Here is a 21,092-nt window from a genome sequence, read left to right as displayed (position 1 = left end):
TCTTCGCATGCCCCAGCTAAGTGTAGAGGAAGTGGATTGACCGAATTAGACTTCAGGCAGAACAACAAGGAAGCTGTCAGTGAGCAGAGAATTCCTTACCTTCTAGCATCCATTACAAATAAATGGGGAAAAAAATGATTGGGTCTACATGACAAATTTATTTATTTATTTATTCATGCAGTACTGTATCTTATAATAGTCAAAGATATATTGATTGATTGATACTGAAAATGACAAGTAGTACAGTTGCACAAAAACCTTGTAATATTGCTGGTATGACAGTTAGCAGAGCAAATCAACAGTGTAAACACCATTCATGAGATTCTATGGGATAGAAGTTTAAACTATCCTGTGTATGTGACTTCTTGCTGTGTGCATCACCTGCTTAAGAATTAAGCTGAGACACCGAAAGACTAGCCATCCCTAATCTCTAACCCCTGAAACAGCCACCACGTAGGGTAATCTTCATGGCATACCTGCCTACTGTGATTGACTCAGATGTGCACCAGATGCATCTTCAGTGGTTCTGCTCATTATAGAATCTGCTCAGCATGTCATTTGCCATGTCAACCAAGAGTGGAATGGAACAGGAAACCATTGTTTGTTGCAAATATAACACAGTCTATAAAGAGCACAGGAAGGAGAATGGTTAAGGGCTATACAAATAAAGTTTGAAGTTTAAAGGTACATTCTGAAGAGTGAGACAAGAGAAGAAGAGACACACTGTGATGCTCCTTGCACAAGCCTGAGGAGATTAAATACTTCAACCATTTGAAATCCAGTGATGTAAACAGACATTTCTTCTATAGATAATGAAGCCAGGCTTGCTCTCTCCTGCTGTTTGTGTCTGCTTGATTGATTATACATTTACATTTAGTCATTTAGCAGACGCTCTTATCCAGAGCGACTTACAGTAAGTACAGGGGAATTCCCCCCGAGGCAAGTAGGGTGAAGTGCCTTGCCCAAGGACACAACGTTATTTGGCACGGCTGGGAATCGAACTGGCAACCTTCAGATTACTAGCCCGACTCCCTCACCACTCAGCCATCTGACTCCCTGATTATCATACCATTTATGCAATGAACTGTCATTGCCATGGACACTGAAGTATTTTCTATTGTCAAACGTAATTTTACAGCACGTCGTGAAATACAGCGTGTGATTTGTATGCGTGGATTGAGCAGAGACTTGAGATGTCTATAAGAGACAAAATGGCTAAATATAGATACAGAGATCTAGACCGTTCAGAGTGATGGAGTTATTTCGACTTCAAACGGTGGCATTTATGAAACGTTTAGGCACACAGTAGCCTACTGCAGACTTTGCACCAGCGCTGGGAATTATATCCTTTGTCGTATTGCCGATTACAATTATTTGCTCCATGTCTTAAATGGTCTCGATTGCTGTTTTAAAGTAAGATCCTGTGAAAGTAAACATTAATTAATTTATAGTTATTATTGTTTACTCAGTCTAAAGGTAGTATATGCCTCAATAATATATAAATGATGAGACAACGTTGGCCTTGGTGGTGGGCAAATGTGTTTTTAGTTCCAGTCACAGTAATGACAGCACGCAGGCCACACTCAGCACTAGTTGCTTGTGAGAATTGATTGTGAGGTACCATGGACAGCGACGCTCCTAATGGCGCTTGTTCTAGTGATTTTCTCCTCATGTTTGGTAAGCGGTTGTGTTGCATTTTTGTGTCGTTTGCTTTTCAATAAATCGTTTGTGATCGGTTAACTGCCCTCTCATACGCTATTCATTATGGTGGGAGTGGTCATCATGGGGTTTGTGGGAAAGGGACGCACAGACGTGCCTAGGGAATGGACCGGTGTGATAAGTCTGAAAACTGGAATGAAAATATAAACTGACAGACCAATGTCGAAATGCTCTCACGTTTGAATGGAGGGGATTTTAATAAGAGATAACCTTAACTGAACCAAGAGGAATGCGCTAAGTACTGGGTGTCTAATGAAAGCCTACACGACTGTTCGGGTTTATTAAAGAATCCTACATATCACACTAAAAGTATTGGTACAAGGCCTTACTTAACTTTTTAAGGTGGACAGAATACATATTTTTTTGTTAACAAACAAAAGATTTTTGTTTACAAAAGCTGATTTGCTTTCCGTGGAGAAACACGGAGCGCGCGCGATCTGCGCAGCTCCGTGTGTTACTGACGGAGCGACCATGAATGATGTAGATTTTTCAGTTTAGTGAAGTCTCAAAATATCTTATTCTGCTTGCCAGGCCGAAGAGCGAATGGTCACATTCAGTTATCTTTGTATTGTCCAGTAAAACTAAAACCCGATTTCACGAAAATGGAACTTGTTGTAGATGCTGATTTAGCCTACTGATAATGACTAAGGCGAACAGTCAGTTAAGTCCGCGTTTGGATAAGTCGTTTTGCCTTTTTGAAATGATGGAAAAATGGTCAGATAATCATGAAGGAGATTAGTAGGTTAAGTGAAGCACAAGGTAACCCTTTACAAAACCTCTGATCTTCTTATTTAATCGCCTGTGATTCCGATGCCCACAGCTCGAATCCAGTGAGAAGCTTTTGCCTCCTCGACGGATCCTCCATTCAACTGCTCATTCACCCCCTCTTCACTCAAACCGACGACTCAGCAAATTGGTCTTCTGATGAGGATGCCACGTATTTTAACATTTCTGGATTCCATATACAGTTCTTTGATTTGGGGGTAAACCTTTGGAAAGATAGGGGATTGCCTATCAAAGACGCAACATACTTCAATGAGGCAACGACGAACAGGTTGGTGTTATGCTAAAAGTTGCAATTATGCGAAGGATGCCCTGCCCGCAAAGCTCACTCGGGTCTTTTCATATCTCTTAAACTTCGTGGAACGCATCACAAACAGAGAGCACTGAATCAAACCATAAAAGATTGACCAAATGTTGAATTTCTAAGTTTTTTGCAATGTTTTTATTTTCATCAGATGAAATAGTTTACTTTGGATCGCACAACAACAATATTAAAGCTGCTTGTTGATGGCACTACGCAACGGGAGGACTTGGTTTGGACAGGTCTTACGCAGAGTCTGTCGGCTACAGGGCTCCTGGTCCCGGCGATCGAGTAGTCTGTTGTGTCTCTCTGCAAACCAGGAGCAGGATTTGGGGACCTGTTACAGGGATCATAGCAGTATCCACTGCTCAAGCGTCCACCGCACCCATTGTCACCAACACGCACCATTCTGTCACTCCTCTTCAAACCGCTGCCAACGCTTTCCTGACTGCTGCGCCTTCCCGGGGGATCCGAGGGGACATGAGCCCCTCAGTCGCCGGTTCCTGGTGGCCATGAAGCGGCAGAACGTGCGGACCTTGTCCCTGATTATCTGCACGTTCACTTACCTCCTAGTCGGGGCCGCGGTGTTCGATGCCCTGGAATCAGATTTCGAAATGCGGGAGAAGGAGCAGCTGGAGATCGAGGAGAAGCGTCTCCAAGGGAAATACAACATCAGCGATGATGACTATAAAAAACTGGAGACCATTATTCTGGAGGCCGAGCCCCACAGAGCCGGGGTTCAGTGGAAATTTGCGGGATCCTTTTACTTTGCCATCACAGTCATAACTACCATAGGTGAGTTTTCTTGCGAGTTTAATTGCGTAACGGCATTACGCACACCATTGTTTCGAAGACAGGCCTGTTTTACTGGCATTAGAACGTGTGTAACTGATGTCGTGTCCGTCAACGTCAGGTGAACAATTTAATGTATGCATGTATAGACTTAAAATCATTCCAGGACAGAAATATTGTAGCCGAAAGAACATACTTTGCAGGCAAACCCCTCAACAAACTTGTCGAGCAACATGTCTTCCCATCCTTAACCCTTAACTGACGTTGTCTACATTGAACGTTGACGAAAAGTTGTAAATACTGTGTTAACACACAGTCTGTGAATCCATATTAAGGATGTATGATTTCAGGATTTAAATGGCCAACTGTATTCTACAACTCTCATACCACAAAATCCTAAGAGGAAAAATATTGGTTAGAATACTCATCACGTGAATTGATTGTTGCAAGCACAAGAGGTCGACCTAAGATTTGATCGGTTATCGTAAATGCCTCAAAGACGTAGTTTAATTATTTAAATATTTACACATTCTTATAACAAGTCCGTTGTCTACTAAGAGACATACATCTGCGATTTAGTGAGGGTTAAACACAAACTGTGAAGCTATGGGCCGTCAGGATCTCCCATAAGCTATAGCTGTACCCCACGAGCGTGGTGCTGAAAGAACAGCTCCTCAGAGTTTGACTACCGACAAGTCACGGGGGAGTATCTGCGTTAGACATAGCAGAAATGTCAGACTCCTAATCTTCATAACAATAAGCTCCAGTTGGGAAAAAAAACAGTTTGTTATGAATTTGAAGAATTATGAAGAAATCTTTGGACAAGCATAAAAGCAATTGCGTGCAACAGATGCTTAATGATGTCTGAACAGTTGTAGATCGCCTAAACGTTTGCCCTTACAGCCAAATTGTTAGTCGTGCTTACTGTACATTCACACCGAGGCTATAATCAATGCCTGTTGTTTAGTAGACTAAATGATTAATACATTTACAAGACGCACCCTGCAATCGAATAACATTGGTCAGACCCTCCTCCTACCTACCACTAAAGACCGGTTGTCCACGACAATATTGCATCTTATCTCGTTAAAATAATCGATTCAATGATGAAACAGCATTTCTAGTATTAAACATTAGGATGCATTTATGGATGAATAATTGCATGATTGAAACTAAATGTGATAGAGTGTTATCGTGCATACACCTATGTAGGATATACATCACCTATAGCCTATATGCATCTTCCATTTCTGACTAAATAGATAGACAAAGCTCTTAGAAGGCCTGAAAGCTGTAGTTCATCATTCAAACTGATGAAGGAGAAATGAATACACCGGTTCTGTAGTCCTCTACAGGTGTTTCTCTTGTAGTTTTAAGATGAAGGATGCTAGAAACATGGTGGGCCTGTACTTTTACAGTAGGCCTATTGGCTTAATGGTTTCTTAATAGGGGCAATCATGTGATTGGCACTAAACACCAAGGGTATACATTATGTCCATGTAACCTCCATGTTGGCTGTGCACATTACTGCAGGCCCACTGCATCAAAGACTTCAACACTCCTTAGGGACCTGTCACATGGCCCATGTGTGGAACATAAGTAAGAAAAGTCAATATCTATGAGTGAACACACATAGATATGTGTGTTCTGCTGAAAATGTGGCTGAAAATGTGACCATGTCTCAAAGGACGTTAAAGGATAACCTTTTGCCTTTTTGAAAAATCTGTTTCTCCTTGTCACAAGTAAAAGCCTACAGGTGCCCCGCTGTGGGGAAAAAATAAGTTTAGATTGCTAGCTGTCCTTCTTTGATCTGAGTAAATTCAGTTGGATAAGTTTTAAATAGAGTATACCTGCAAACGAAGAACCTGGTTTTAATCAACGTGAGAGTAGGAGCTATAATTAAAATAATATGTCTGAAATAGAAGACTAGGTGAGAAACTGTGATCACATGACAGCGCAGCTGTGGAAAGGTGCAAGCCCTAGTTGCCTTGGCGACACTGTAAAGTATCTTGATTATGTTTGCTGTTCCAACTTCACGTTTCCACCCGTCCTGATGGTCCAGTAAATTACTTCCCCACATTCTTGTGACCCAATTTACAAGGGCGTAGGTTTGCATAGGGACCATAGGGACTATAGTCACGACCAAAGTTTGGGAGAAACAATCGTCCCGACCAATATTTTATTAATTTTTGAATTGAATTTTTTGAATTTGAATTTTATTCTATTTGCAAAACTCATTCGTATTATTATCTATACTATGTTTGTCGGTGAGAAAAGTGAAAAATACATTTCCAAGTTAACCAATGCGCCCTCGAGCCTGCGAGACAAGATGATGTCATTTAAGTTAATTGGCTGAAGTGGCAGAGTCAAACACTTTGTGAATCGTGACTTGCAGAAAGAGAGCTGGCAGTACGCCAGGAATTATAAAGCCTCATTAGTATTTAGTTTGGTCTCAGCATTGATATTTTTGACCCTTTTGTGCTTTATAGATAGGAACATGTCACCCAAAAAGAAAAGAGATATCCGAAGTTTTTTCAGCACCCTGATAGCAGTAAGCTATCAAGAAGGTCGTTGTTAGTTAGCTAGCTAGTAGGAAAACTACACACACAGTGCAAACCTGCTAGCCTTACACCGCCACCCATTGTACAATGGAAACATGTTTTGAAAGTTGTTAGTGTAGTAGAGCATGTGACTTTTGCTTGTATTAAATATATCCCTAGCGCTGCAATCTTTCGACCAGTGTGTCCTTGTTGAAGCCAGAATGATAAAAGCTAACCTACCCACATAATGGGACCGTGCTAGTTTAGCCTAGTACCAGCAGGCTAGCAACTCAAAAGTGATATTAACTGATAATAAGTAGGCCTATATGATCCCTTGGATAGTAATATCAGAGAATATCTAATATAGGGAGAACTGCCACTCTCGGGAAACTTCCGGGTTCTGAACTGGTTGCAGTTCCATGTGAGGGCGCTAACGAGGCTCTTGTAATATGCCTATCCCTGTAATTTTGACCGATGTCAGCAGTCAACTAAGCATGGTTAGTGTCTGTATTAAATTGATGAATTAGCTACTGTGCAGGAAAAAAAAGCACCCTGAAGATACAGATGTAGAGCAGGTTGGTGATGCATCAGCATCAGGGGTTCAGGTGAGAAGTTGAATTGCCCATTTTGGTAAAGATTGCATTAAATTACAGTTTTTAAGGGATGTTTAGACAATGTTACCCATGAATGTTATCATTCACACTTATACTTGTAGTAAAAAGGTGCTATAAATTGTTATGCCCAAATGTATGCATCATATATGATTTCATTGCTCAGAAGTCCAGTACAGATGATGTAGGCTTAGGGCGTAGGTTTGGTCTCAGCTTTGGTAGGGACACTTTGGTTAGAAATATTTTTTTTTGCCCTGAATGTGTATAATGCTAATTTCGTCACGCCTTTAACGGGTAAAGACGATGACGTGGAGAGCGTTCTTTCAACGTTTTTCAGCGTTCTTTCAGCGTTCTTCGAAGAGTAGGCTAAAGTAGAAAGACTGTTGTGATCTAGATGACTGAAAATGGCGTTAACTGTAAATTGTCCAGGATCGATGTGTTCAGAAACTGTCGCACGTCATCTCAGCTGATTAGAGCATACAGAAGCATGCGGCTCTTTGAAAAAAACGGACTAATTTGGGTTACTGGACGCTTTTCCCCAAAACATGACGCACTCTGGTAGTTTCCTTAGCCCATGTTGAGAGTTCTGTATCATAATTGCATCATGCAGTGTCATGTCAGGGGCCAGGCTAATGGGGTAACCTTGCGAGGCTTGACATACGATAGAAATCATTAGACTGATCTGTCTATCTGTCATTCAACAAAGTAAACCACATCGGTGTACATGTCACTCGCCAAACCTACTTTGCAAGCGACCTTGACCCGCTCCATCAAATACAAAATACAGTAGGCTACATTCATGTTTTGTTGCGTCTAATGTATAGCTGAGTTACTTCATAGAGGACATACGAGAGCTAATCTAATCATCAAAGGTGCACTACGCCGGACATTCAATTCTGAACAATACTGTAGTCAAGGTACTGTAGGTATTACACATTATGAGTACAACCAGACAGATGTACTGCATACTGCGTAAGACCTACAACATGTGTCAGGGATCACGTCACAAATATACAAAAGTGGCAGGTCAACCGCAACAATTAATTGTAAAGAAATACCCAAGACATGAGACATTCCATTTAATATCCAACAATCAGAAAACAAATCTCATCTAGAAGTCTCTTCTCATTTATTTGATTACGAGGTGACGCTTTAAATGTAGACATTAGCGACTACTCCATCACACCTTTCTCAGCACTATAGATTCTAATTGGCGTTCCTACCAGCGTTACCTTCACAGTGGAGCCAATTTGAAACGTAAGTGTGCCTTTTTAATGGAAACAGTGGGTAGGAATAACATTAATTGATACTATGTCATACTGGGTGGCATTTATATTGGCCCTCTGCCAAACTCATGAGGGCCAAACTTTCCTTGTTGACAATCAGTACAGCTCACTCTCTTCCATGGCCACTTGCAGACATACAAGTGAGCGTGTCACTTGTTTTCTGTCACCATATGTGGCCAGTCTTTATAGCAAATGAGTTGAAAGGCTCATTTGCCACAGTTGTAGCTTTTCGTGTCAAGGCAACAGCAGGACACTGTCAGGCATTTGATTGACACTGCACTTTGTTTCCTCGACTGTCATCACAGAAGTAGATTGGGTTTCGTAGGGGGTTGGGATTGGGTTGTGAGGTTTTGAAGGTGATTGTTTTGTCACTGAGAGAAAGAGAGAGAGAGAGAGAGAAAGAGAGAGAGAGAGAGAGAGAGAGAGAGAGAGAGAGAGAGAGAAAGAGAGTGTGTTGTGTTTGTGTGAGAGAGTATGCTAGAAACAGGGAGTGTGCGCAGGGGGTCAGTGGGGATTCGTGAGGCTAATCTTAGCCGTGTTCTGTGGGGTTTGAAGGGGGGGAGAAGTGTTGTGTGGGGGGAGGGGGGGTTGCACATAGCCCAGCGTTTTGATGATTGCCTTGACTAATGCTAATAGCTACAAGTTTGCTTTCTCGAATTTGGACAAACGGATTACAGATATTTTTTCATTGATAACAATTGTACTTCTACAGAGGGTTGGAGAATCAAGTACGACCCAATCTTGCCATGACACTGCCTGGAATGATTATACATTTATCTCCATGAATACACTTCTAAAATGCTGTGTTGATTCGTTGGGATGTTTAGAAAGATACACTATAAAAAAATAATCAAAACACTAAAGTCGTCCACCAAGATGGTGTTTATGCATGATAAACATCAAAGTCAACATAGCAGTTGAAAATCATTACCTTTTTGCATGGTTGAAAAAAGACTATAATAAGATTGATATTCATGTTAAAAGATGGATGTATCAAAGGCCTGAAACCTACTTGGCTCTCCTTTCTCATGAAAAATGCATCAATATGTGCAGGAATCCTTTAACATTTGTGCAATAAAGGGGTATGATTATTAATAATAGACACAAATTATGCCGTAATCTGTTTGAAATATTCACATGAGTGATTTAAATATTGCAAAATGCTTTAAAACATACAGTGGGTTATGTGAATATGGGATAAAGATGTGAAATGTTAAACTTATAAAACCTAGAAGACTTTTAACTAGCTTCTTATCCATTTGAACCAATTTTTTTTTTTTACAATTATTATTATTAATATATTAAATATAATAACAAAATATCTAAGACAAGAAGGATTAGTCATCAATTGCATGTTTATCTAAACTCAAACATCTGTTTATTATGGTACGACTAACCACCCCTGCTTTTAAGTATTCCAAACATTGTTCACCCTAGATGTCTGGCTGTAGCAAGTGGGCGATTCAGCATGAGCTGTGACATTTAGCCCACCTGTAATCATCCTTTGGCTGTAAGTCGACTATTGATCCATGAAGTTAATTTCTCCCCCACTATACACACCAAGCCTTGTGAGTCAGCATGCCACAAGGCCTGTGTCTCCCCCTGGGGCTGCGTTCCCCGGGGAAAAAGACGCAGGAACTCTTCCACTGTCTTTTAGTGGCCCTGTGCTACCTCCTTGTTCTTTCCAGATAGCTACGGTACGTTGGACAAGGTGTGTCTATCCGTAACTCCTCTCTCCTCGCTCTAAAACACCAATGATAAAGCACCCTGAGTAACTGCTCTAGGGTTAGCAGTGTGTTGTGGTGCAGTTTCATACCTGAAGCACATTGCCACTGGTCTCCACTGAGTCGGGTCCTGTAATCTGAGTTTCTGCAGAACGAGGCAAGCAGTGGCTGCACACTGCGATCCACAAGTGGCTTCTTTGATACTAAATAGTATGTCCCTGGGGGATTGTTAAATAAATACTGTTCACACAAAGTAGTGAGAGAGTAGTCTCCGAACATTGCACGCACAGCGCCCCCTACAGTATAGATAAATAAATGGCATTAAATGGACTGAATGTGCGCTTTCACACACTGTAACACACACTGTACCATGATTAGGATGTTTAAGAAAATGTTGACTAATTGAAATATAACCAAACACCTAAACTTGTTCAGGTGTCTCCAAGCGCAAAACCCCTTACAATCTTCCAAGGGTAATACCTGATCATCATGATTATCTGATAACATGACAGATAGGTCATCATGCACTGCAGGACATCGCCTTGAGGAGCCAGACAGCCAAGCAGAGGTCTACTGTCCGGAGCTGGCTCGCCTGGCCTGGTAGCATAACCTCCTGCGCGGGAGGAAGCGAGGGGGGAGACAGAGAGCAGGGGCTAACAAACAAGCTTGACCAGCAGTCAGAGAGAAGCCACCAGGGAGGAACACCGTACAACGTTTTTTGTCATAAAAATATTGGAGTAATCTTCGAGACACATACAGCAAATCCTCATTAAAAGTGAAAGGGGGGGGATAGAACGAGAGAGAGGGGGGGCTGGGAACAGTCCGGCCAGAAACCAAAGCTGGTGTCACTGTCTCCAGGCAGGTGGTGTGCAAATGCCTGTTGCTTAGCAGCCCTCAACGGCCTTTTTGGCTTATGTGTGCACTGCACATCATTACGTGTGCCTTCACAGAGGGACAGAGTGACAACTTGGGACAAATTTCAAGAGAGACACATCACAAAGTTGCATACAGTACTGTTGCTCTGACAGGCTGGTTATATTCCACATAGCTCTCTCATTTTCTCCAGTTCCGCTATCTGGCCAAGGTTGATAATCAAGCCTGAAGAACACCCAGTGGGGGATATAGCTCAATGCAATCAGCAGAGGAGCAGAGAAATCCTAAGTTTACAGACGGTTACTTTTGTTATTTTTCTTCCTCAGTCAGTCTAGTGGTCCAGTGATGAGTAATGCCAGACTATATTAAAACCTTTCACATTTGTGCAGCACCTTTTAAGGGTGGCTACTCTGACAGCAAGACTGTTCTGTGTGTGTGTGTGTGTGTGTGTGTGTGTGTGTGTGTACATAATCGTTCTCTAACAGAATGAGATAGCTGAATGTCATGGTCTTTTTTTTAACCATATCTGGAATTCAAAACCCCTGCCCTTAAACAGAAGTAAGGTGAGAACCTTTATTAAAAGAAATCAATACTGCTATAACTGCTTATGATTGCCAGCCAATAGCAAATAAGGTCAGTGAGCTGCAATAAGTACTGGCATTTAACATTCCCATCAATACCAACCCAAACTGTGTATTGGTGATCCCTTTTTAATGCCAAGGGAGGCAGATTCTGTAATCATCTCTTCCAAAGTCATTCCCACATATTTGTTCATTCATCCAGCCATTAGTCTCACAATTACATGCATTTGTTTGGAATTAAACTGTCAATGAATGGTGCTGTAACACTGTTTTCTCACAGAGACCACTTACAGGTGTTAGATATCACTGCGATCTCTGTCAATACAGTACTCTCTGGCTAGGATCCTTATGTCGCGTGGAGAAAAAGTACACTAAATGACCAGAATTCTGATTTGATTTACTGTAGTATGAACCAGATCCTGTCTGTTTCTCCAACCTGAACCCTGTTGTACTGGTCTGGGTGTTCTGTTATGAACACCCTGTAAGTGTTGCCGTCGCCGCCCTCTCTGTGCCTCCCTTCTCCTTGAGAGCTCACGCTGGCTATGAAAGCCACTGTAGAAGCTGTCCTCGAGAGCTACAGGAGCTCAAAAATAAGATGGAGACAAACAGGTCTCAGAGGAGAGACTTCAAAGATCCCAGCTGTATTCAGACGGTGAAAATTAGTCAAACATCCTTTTAAATTAAGCACAGAATTATGCCGTCCTTTGTTGTTAGCTTGAAGTATAAGTAACCCCCCCCACACACACACACCCACACACCCACACACAATGTTCTTACTGAGACAGTATCTCTAATGCTGTGTGGCCTACAGGTGAAGTGATATTATCTTGGAGCTGTGAGAATGAACAGCTAGCTGATAAAGTAAAAGAGACAGTGGTAATAAAATGAGCTTTTAGAGCAGCAGGTGGATCCTCACAGCCTAGCGTGAAGATCCCTGCTTGCGTGTGTGTGCCGTTGTATGTGTGGATTGTGTGGTGGACTGAAATGAGAAGGCATTGTCTGCCCTGCACTTAAGCACCGTTTGTTTACCTTGCTCAACAGGTCACGCAGCAAATTATGTGAGTTCTTAACCTGCAGTGCTGCCCAATGCATGCCGGATTCTCAGAGAAAAGGACAATTTCAGTAACTCTTGTCCTCTGTCACTGCTTGTGGACTTGCCTGACATGTTACACTACAGTACAAACCAATACCATTCAGTGAAAACATTTGAGACAAGCCGATGTGAATGAGTGATAATTCAACTGAGTGACAATTAGCGAGGCATCACGTGTTTGCTGGAACCCCAAGAATGCGCTCAGTTGACAAACAGGGAGCTGTGGAGACAAGTAGCATTTGACAGAAACGAATGCTCATAAACAGCCGCCCGGTTCCCAGTCCCAGATAGCTCCTATCAGAGGAAGAGCTGGCAGGGCTTCACACAGTGTTCTCTGTTCCCCTCTCCTGGCCTTCATTAAAACGCCATGGCTCATGGCAATTAATGCTGCCAGGCGACTGAAATAATTCAAGGTGGATTAACCTCCAGAAGAGATGAGCAAAGAAAAGCCACCCGTTCAAGCAACTGCTCTGTTCTGCTCTGTTCTGCTCTGTTCTGCTCTATTCGGCTCTATTCTTGTGGAGTAGGTAACCTGTCTGTGACGTGAATGCCAATGAGGAACCTGGATGTTGTTGGGTAACCACAAACGCTGCAACACTATGCTGGATGTCAAGAACGTGCAATGAATAAACCAAACACACGCACACACACACCAAAGGAAATAGCTGTGTCAGCAGAACAGCATGCTTACAGTGTAATGCATGTGCACGCACCTGTGCATGCACATAAACACCTGTGGATCTCAGCCCAGTAAGAGTGGCAGTTCCCTTGACGACATGAGACGATACAGTCCTTGCAGCGGGACAATAGATTATGGAGTCCAACGCCAAAGCAGGAACGCACACATCAAGTCAAGATGCAGGTTCTGAGACAAACCTATCTATGGAGTCGTTATTTAAACAGCTGTTCACAAGACTTCAATGGAACATTTTATTCCTGTCACACTGGGTATACTACTGGGCTGAGGAGCCCATTTCTGCACAGTCATGAGTGCCACAAATCAAATATGATTTATAATTCATCATGGCTGCCAGTGTAATTCATAATTGTCTAATTACCCTGCAGGAATAATTTGAGCTATAAAAATCTATATTAATTTGACTATTTAATGTGCAAGAAGGAAGAGAGACAGCATGCTTTAAGCTTGCAAATTGTAAAACTGTTCATTAATCTTTTAATGACTGTACTATGAAATGAAAAAAAGTGTATTCCTACATACAAAAACATTGCATGCAAGAGCTCACTATAGTAAGATACTGTATGAATACCTTTACAAATGTGTACTTTCACAAAGGTATTGTAAACAAAACCCCATAGCAAGCTTGAATTATACTTAGCTGGATTTCAGTTATTTACTCTGCAAAGGAAAATTCACATGTCTGTTTTGGGAAGCCATAGGTAGAAAGAGAGAGAAAGAGAGGGAGGTGGGGGAGAGAGAGGGAGAGAGAGAGCTAGAGAGAGAGGGAAAGAGGAGAGAGAGACAACTATAGATGTTTCACTGATGTGAGACTAATATAAGGACACTTTTCCTCTGACAATTTCAGCCTCGTGTTCACACCTTGCCATTATTATACCCCAGCAATCACACTTTGACAACACAGAAGGACAAAGTGCAGCAAAAGACAAGTATAAGAAAAAAGATATAGTGTGTGTATGTCTGAATATGTCTGTAAGAGCAACTCCTCATAATTTTTTTTGTATCTCACTGAAAATGGTCCAAGACTATGAGTTCATGCTGAAGTGGAGAGATTCATCTTGCAGAAGTCTGCTGTTCTTGACCTGTAGCTGAACCTTCCCGTCCTTGCAGAAGTCTGCTGTATAAGTCTGCTGTTCTTGACCTGTAGCTGAACCTTCCCATCCATGCAGAAGTTCAAATCTTTGATAAACAGAAGGGGTCACGAGAGCACATTTCATATGCACATAAAATTGTTTTCACTGCATGCTGCAAATCACATTGATTGAAAGCAGAGTTTATAAAAAGAACCCATGGACACGTGATTGAGTGGGTGGACATCCCACTAGGGAAAATATTGAATCAATACTTGGGCTTAAACTTGCCTAGGTTAGATCCATGTAAAAAAAATATTACCGTAGCATAGGAAAATAATTGCTTCTCCTTGTAAAGGGATGATTTTGTACTGTAAACAAATGGAAGACAGCGTGTTGCGTTGGCCTGTTGTAGGTGGGTGTTATTTAGCGCTTTGGCGGTTGATAATAGCATCTGAAGAGACACTAGGGAGGCCTCTAAGAGTGTTTGCATCGTTCTCTATATTCAACAAATCACTATGGCTCTCATTCATTACCATGCACTGTACATACAATGCTGCACATCATGTGCAATGCGTTGCAGGTGTTCTGCAAGAGTTGATCATGTGTTGTATCTGTACAGTCAATCATTGAGATGACACCTATTGTTACCAGTGCAGGTTGCTTCTCAAATGCCTGGTTCAATTAGTGTTGGAGCCAGAAACTTGTGGCCTAAAGATGAAGTCTAATTTAGCTAAAAGCTTTATTGGCGTCTCCTTGGCTCCTTTCTCATCCAATAACTCCTACATGAGTTCCCACACTGCACTTCTGCGCAACAAAGTTTGGGCTAATTGGACACCCATATCATCTTTGGGCCCAAATAAGATTAATGGGGTGGCCACATTTCTCCTCGCCTCCACTGTATTCAATACTTGTTTTAGAAGAGGTAAAGGACCCTTCTGGAGACTTCCTGCTTGATGAATCGAAGCCAAACATAGACTTCTTGGGAATTTTTAAGGAAAAATGCAGGTCTGGTGGTACAGTATAAGACTGGTGAAGATGCCACTTCACTGTCGTAGCACTGTAGAGCATCACCTCACTGTAGTAGCAATACCGACGCTGTATGTTGGCAGCATCATTCCAGTCTTCTACGCTGTTAACGTGCAGTTTGTGGTCTCTTCACAGGTTACGGCCACGCCGCACCAGGGACCGACGCAGGGAAGGCCTTCTGCATGTTCTACGCCGTCCTGGGCATCCCGCTGACCCTGGTCATGTTCCAGAGCCTGGGCGAGAGGATGAACACTTTTGTAAAGTACCTCCTGAAGCGCATCAAGAAGTGCTGTGGCATGCGCATCACCGACGTGTCCATGGAAAACATGGTGACCGTGGGCTTCTTCTCCTGCATCGGCACGCTGTGCATCGGGGCGGCCGCGTTCTCCCACTACGAGGACTGGAGCTTCTTTCAGTCCTACTACTACTGCTTCATCACATTAACTACCATAGGCTTTGGGGACTTTGTGGCCCTGCAGAAGAACCGGGCCCTGCAGAGAAAGCCCCTGTACGTGGCCTTCAGCTTCATGTACATTCTGGTGGGCCTGACAGTCATCGGGGCCTTCCTCAACTTGGTGGTGCTGCGCTTCCTGACCATGAACAGTGAGGACGAGCGGCGGGACGCGGAGGAGCGGGCCTCGTTGGCGGGCAACAGGAACAGCATGATCAACCACGTCCAGGAGGAGTCGCTGCAGCGCGGCCGGCGGCGGAGAGAGCAGCAGCAGTACCGGTCGGAGGTGACCGACCTGCAGTCCGTGTGCTCCTGCATGCACTACCACTCACATGAGTTCGGCAGCTCCAGGGGAGGAGGGGCACTTGGGGGAATGGGCGGAGACTTCTCCCACCAGAACTCGTTCATCTCACAGCTGAACCCCCATCAGTACTTTCATTCGGTCTCCTATAGGATCGAGGAGATCTCTCCCAGCACCTTGAAAAACAGCTTCTTCCCTTCACCAATCAGCTCTGTGTCCCCAGGCATCCACAGCTTCACGGACAATCACCGACTCATGAAGAGAAGGAAATCTATCTGAATCAGTAGAAAAGAAAGCGTTCCTTTTTTTATACAGCAAGTCAAATGCATCTCTATTGCTGCGCCTAACCAAATCTAATTTTTTAGCAGTTTTCCTTATCGGTTGATACAAAAAAAATCATATACAAAGGATTAACGGGGAGGAGGCCAAGAGTGTTTGACATTACACCAAACTTGGACAAGAATCATGTTATCTTGTGGGGGATTCAAAGCATGATGCATGGATATTTATTTTTTCAGCAAACAGGCCCATTTCAGAAATACAAAACAAAAACCACCAGGACATAAAATCCTTCCTTATTGCGGACTTACACAAATTATATATTTACCTTGGTAACATGCCATATGATGCACACTGGACATTTTGGGGATATTTTTCAAGGGATATGCCTGTTTCACCTTAACTTGAAATGATTGCAATTATGTAATATTCCATTGCCTCACTGCAGACAAAGAATTTGAAATGACCTAAAAGCATCAGGTATGATTTTCTATAAGCAATCATATCTTGGAAAATAAGTGATCACAAAACGTCATGCCTAAATATTGTTGCTAAAATTAGCATGTGCATTTGTGTGCCATGGTTACTTTGTCATCATTTGTATTTATTTTTCAAAACAAAATTCGAAGTAAATTTCCAAATGTTGTGTATGTCTTTTGAATTTGAGATTGTGTAAAATGAGGACAGGAAATGGGGTCAGAGAGGTCATCTAGTTTGGGAAGAATTGATAAGTGCATGTAGTATGGCTATACATATTGAAATGCATCTTGACAAATGAGGAAAATATCATCCTGGGATTAAATTACATTGAATAGTTTTGATTGCAAGTAATCTCAAGAATTGTTTAAAAAACATAACATTGTGCCACACCGAAAGTGATTCCAGCATTTGTTGTGCAAGCTGTGTTTATATGCTTTACACATGTTCGTTTGGTTGTAAAATAGTCTTTGCTCTCAGGTTTGAATGAAAAGCCTTTCTGGTTTCCTCCCAAAATCGAATTACTTAAAGAATACCAGAAATGCGAATACATCTGCCAAACTAAACATGATACATATCAAGTTTTTATTTTTAAGTAGTTCTCATTTTCCAAGAGAAGGTCCTTAAGATGCATCATCTTACTACAAGAAGTTGTTGAAACTTGTTCAGTTTGGCTGTTTGGTCTCAGAGCACATGAAGGTACAATACACAGCAGCTCTACAATAAGGAAACAATAAGGAAGCCTTCAAAGACCAGTGACAATAAAGCATGTTATTGTGGGTGACAGGCTAGTGTGCAACGTGAAACAATAGTTTAGATACCGGTCTCCAGCAAGTAGAGTATACATTTTGCCCCATGATAGGGTGAATACAATAATAATTATGTCATTCAGTTTTAAACAATGTTTTCTTTGTGAGTGAGCAATGGGTTACTGGTTACCATTTCATCAAGCAAAATACAAAATGATTCCACCAACAACTTTTCATGACCTCTTATAATACAGTTCCTAAAGTGGTTGTATTTCTTAGTTACACTACATATCAGAGAAACAGAACAATCCAATGGATCTAAGACTGCAAGTAAACATCCCATCATAATCAATGTCACACTTTTCTGTTTTAGTCCCTGCAGCCATGTCACAGCATCGATGGAAAATATGTAAATTGTGTAAATACTTATATAAATTGATATGAATATATTGTACAGTATATTCATAAAATCCTTTGGAATAAACAATGCCTTTCCACAGCTCAGATGCGTAAGCATTTTTACACATTTTAGCATAATGTGCCTTTAAAAAAAACCCCGTAGATGTTTCTATGATATTAGGCACATTTTACAAGCCTGGTTTCAGATCTATTCTGCATGTACTTGAGCCAAGAATAGCTAGTCATAATGTAGATATTTTTGGAATAAGTACAAACATGACATGGTCTAGGCTTTTAATATTTTCAATACCTAAACTTACCAAACAACCATCTTGGATCTCTTCTACAGTGCAAATGATACACATTAAAACCAAAGCAGAAATTCACTTTCAGCCCACCCCATTGCCCAACAGTTTCAAAGTACAATGTTCAACAGTGTTTATTGTGAAATAACTGCTCCTGGCACACTCATTGACGACAACTGAACTTTCTAGTCGTCATTCATAACACAACAGATGAAAGTTCCAGTACTCCTGTCCTGAATTCTGCTTTCTGTATTACTTGCTTTTGAATGAAATATTTACCAGCATATCAATGGCTGATTATACCACTGAGGTAGCTATCTAACAGTATAATCAAGTGATTTTATTGCACTTGAACAAGAAGCTATACAGTCTAAATCTATAAGCCACACCTGGGGGGAATGTATGAGCCATATTTGGAGTTCCAAACAAACAAATCAACTCTATGCTGCTCCCCATGAGCTGTAGGTCAAATTATGTCATATCTCCATGGCAACATTCAGCTGGAGGGAAGGTGTCTTCTTTAACGACAGATGCCATTTCGAAATGTGTGTTGAAAAATTCTATGTGACAGACATGTTACAAGGACATATTATATACAATATACCGTATTTCTATTTTTTTTTCGCCTTCAACACAATGTTTAGGATTGTCCACTTTTACATGTGTCCAGCCTTACTGTACACTTGGCTTTTGACCTCCATGCTTTACTACGGCAACAGTACCTGTATGAAGTGGATGTGAGACTAGATGGCGTTTGGTCTCAATATGTTTCTCATTTGGACTTGACATGTTTAGCAGACAACTCCATGTGCTATCCATTCCTCCATCAACAGTCAGTGCCATGTTTTCCTATGACAGGGACAAAGAGACACCAATTGCACTACTATCAGTGTCACACAAACTGTCAGTATGTTTGTATGAATTAATTTTCTTGTTCTACATCTTCTTTTTCAGATATTTTTCTTTGCAATAGAAAATTCAGCAACATTTTACAGCAAGTTTACATTAACTACCATGTGATTACATAGCAGTACCTAAAGTAACAACATTGTAGGTACATAGGAGTTACTAAATGATAACATTGTGTTAAGTGTTAGGGGTACAAGTTATTACTTAAATCTAAGAAGCCACAGTATGGGTGAGGGGTGTAAGGGATAAGTAGATGTTGTAAAGGGGCAGTTGAAGGTTGTTTTACCAAAACAATATCAACATCAACACCCACTTCCCCTTGGAAAGCCGAATAAGTTGTATCGCTAAACCGTAATGATCAACATAGGCTTTCCTTTGTAACTACAATGTGACCATAGGTATCGTTAAGTTGTTAAATGGTAGTTCATTTAACCTTATGGTAAAGTGTTGCAGAAAGTTCTTCTTTAGGTCAGACGAACAAATTATATGTACACTATTCCGTTGAAAGCTTGGAAATATTAGTATCTTATCTTATATTATGATAGTTCAATGGACATATTGAGCCAATAAATATTTTATGTCATGGTTTGGTTTATAACTCCTGATGTCAACACATTCAGAGATATGGGTTCTCTCTTTTCAATAAATGGGAAAGAGATCCTTGTTAAGAGAGTATATTTCCATTTACGTTTGTATGTTTTCATTTATGTGTGTGCATGATTTGGTGTGGATGACTCCCTAGGTCACATGACCTGGGTGAAGCCATGACACACTTGAATAAACTATGAGCCTCTTTCTGACATGCCCCAAACCCTCTCTGCCTTCTGACTCAAGTCTGTGTTTGGGCTCACACTAAATTAAATATCACCTCTAGGTACATTGTGACATACCTTACCTTACACAGTTGGCTACTTATACCTTAGCATACTTTAAGGACAGCAAGCATTGAAAACACTGATAAACTTCATATCGTCAAATATCAATTGCAATTTAGACCTCTAAAGATACATTTAATCTGATTGGGACAAAACAGTCAGAATAATCCATATATGTATAAGATTTATAAGTAGTCTTATGACTTTTAATTACAGAGACGTGTCCATCCTTACGTGTCCATCAAACATTTCCCAAAACATTAACTATAATGACATCTAGTTACACAATTTTAATACGTGGCTAGGATGCCACAGGAGGATACAATGTGATGTAAAGCAAACAAGACAGAAAAGCATTGAGAAATTCACCCCGCACCAATACCTAAATTCGAATCAAGCTTGGTAAGTAGAAGTTTCCTAAGCTTGGTGTGAAATATTAATGTACTGACAGAGCTACCATATTGCACAAAGACAGAAAGAGAGAAATAAGCTGCAAAGCAGATGTCTCTAAGCTTGGTGTGATATGTAAATGAGCCCCAGTGATAGACTGCAGTCTCACATTGACTGTGCACATATTGGACCATAACCCATAGACGTCTCCTGTAAATTGCTTTGTGCCCTAATGTAGGTGTATTTGTGGAAATAAGATGTGCCTGAGTGAGATTTGATTAACACAGTAGTATGCCTACAATATTTATTCGCATCATGCATGCATGCTAGTCTATCAAAAGATCGAGTTGACAAAATAAACATCAATCTCACACAGGCTCGAGTCACCATCAACTATTTTTAAAAGCTCTGGTTGGTTTGCAGTTCATCTCGGGAAACTTTTCACAGATTATTGATATGCGTACAGTGTGTGTGTGGAGGGGGACAGAAAAAATGTGCAGTAGCGCATTTTTGCTGGCATCTCAGCTGGATGTTCTTGTGGATGTTCTGCAGTAGGTGGGGGAGCATCAGCACGGAATCCTTATTTATCCCTTCCCACACCTCAGTAATTATACTGTCAGGCCTGGACGTCAGGGAGCGAGGAAGGCGACACAATAAGAACAGTGGTGGAGGGGCGTTGAGGCCCTCTCCCAGCATTAAGCCTGTAATTTCACCACATCTCAAATGATCATGTAAGCAGAGCCAAGTTGGTCTGCTGGAGAAATCTTTTTTCCTTCTTCTTCTTCTTCTTATCCCCCATAGCAGTGATATGATAGAGCTGCTAAATAGGCAGGTGTTGGTGTGTCTTTTCAAGCCTGG

The 21,092-nt window shown here is 41.4% G+C and overlaps 1 protein-coding gene across 1 annotated transcript; it reads left to right on the top strand.

Annotated features, from left to right (window-relative positions):
• The first annotated feature begins 3,009 nt into the window (after window positions 1–3,009).
• On the top strand, window positions 3,010–16,130 carry kcnk9 (potassium channel, subfamily K, member 9). Its single transcript, XM_067256194.1, has 2 exons — window positions 3,010–3,598; window positions 15,235–16,130. Exons 1-2 carry the CDS (start codon window positions 3,010–3,012, stop codon window positions 16,128–16,130), a joined length of 1,485 nt encoding a protein of 494 aa, XP_067112295.1.
• Window positions 16,131–21,092: the final 4,962 nt, after the last annotated feature.

Source organism: Osmerus mordax, chromosome 18 (genome assembly GCF_038355195.1).
Source record: "Osmerus mordax isolate fOsmMor3 chromosome 18, fOsmMor3.pri, whole genome shotgun sequence".
Lineage (NCBI taxonomy): Eukaryota > Metazoa > Chordata > Actinopteri > Osmeriformes > Osmeridae > Osmerus > Osmerus mordax.
The sequence above is the reverse complement of the archived record's forward strand: the minus strand, read 5'-3'. Positions and strand labels throughout refer to the sequence as shown.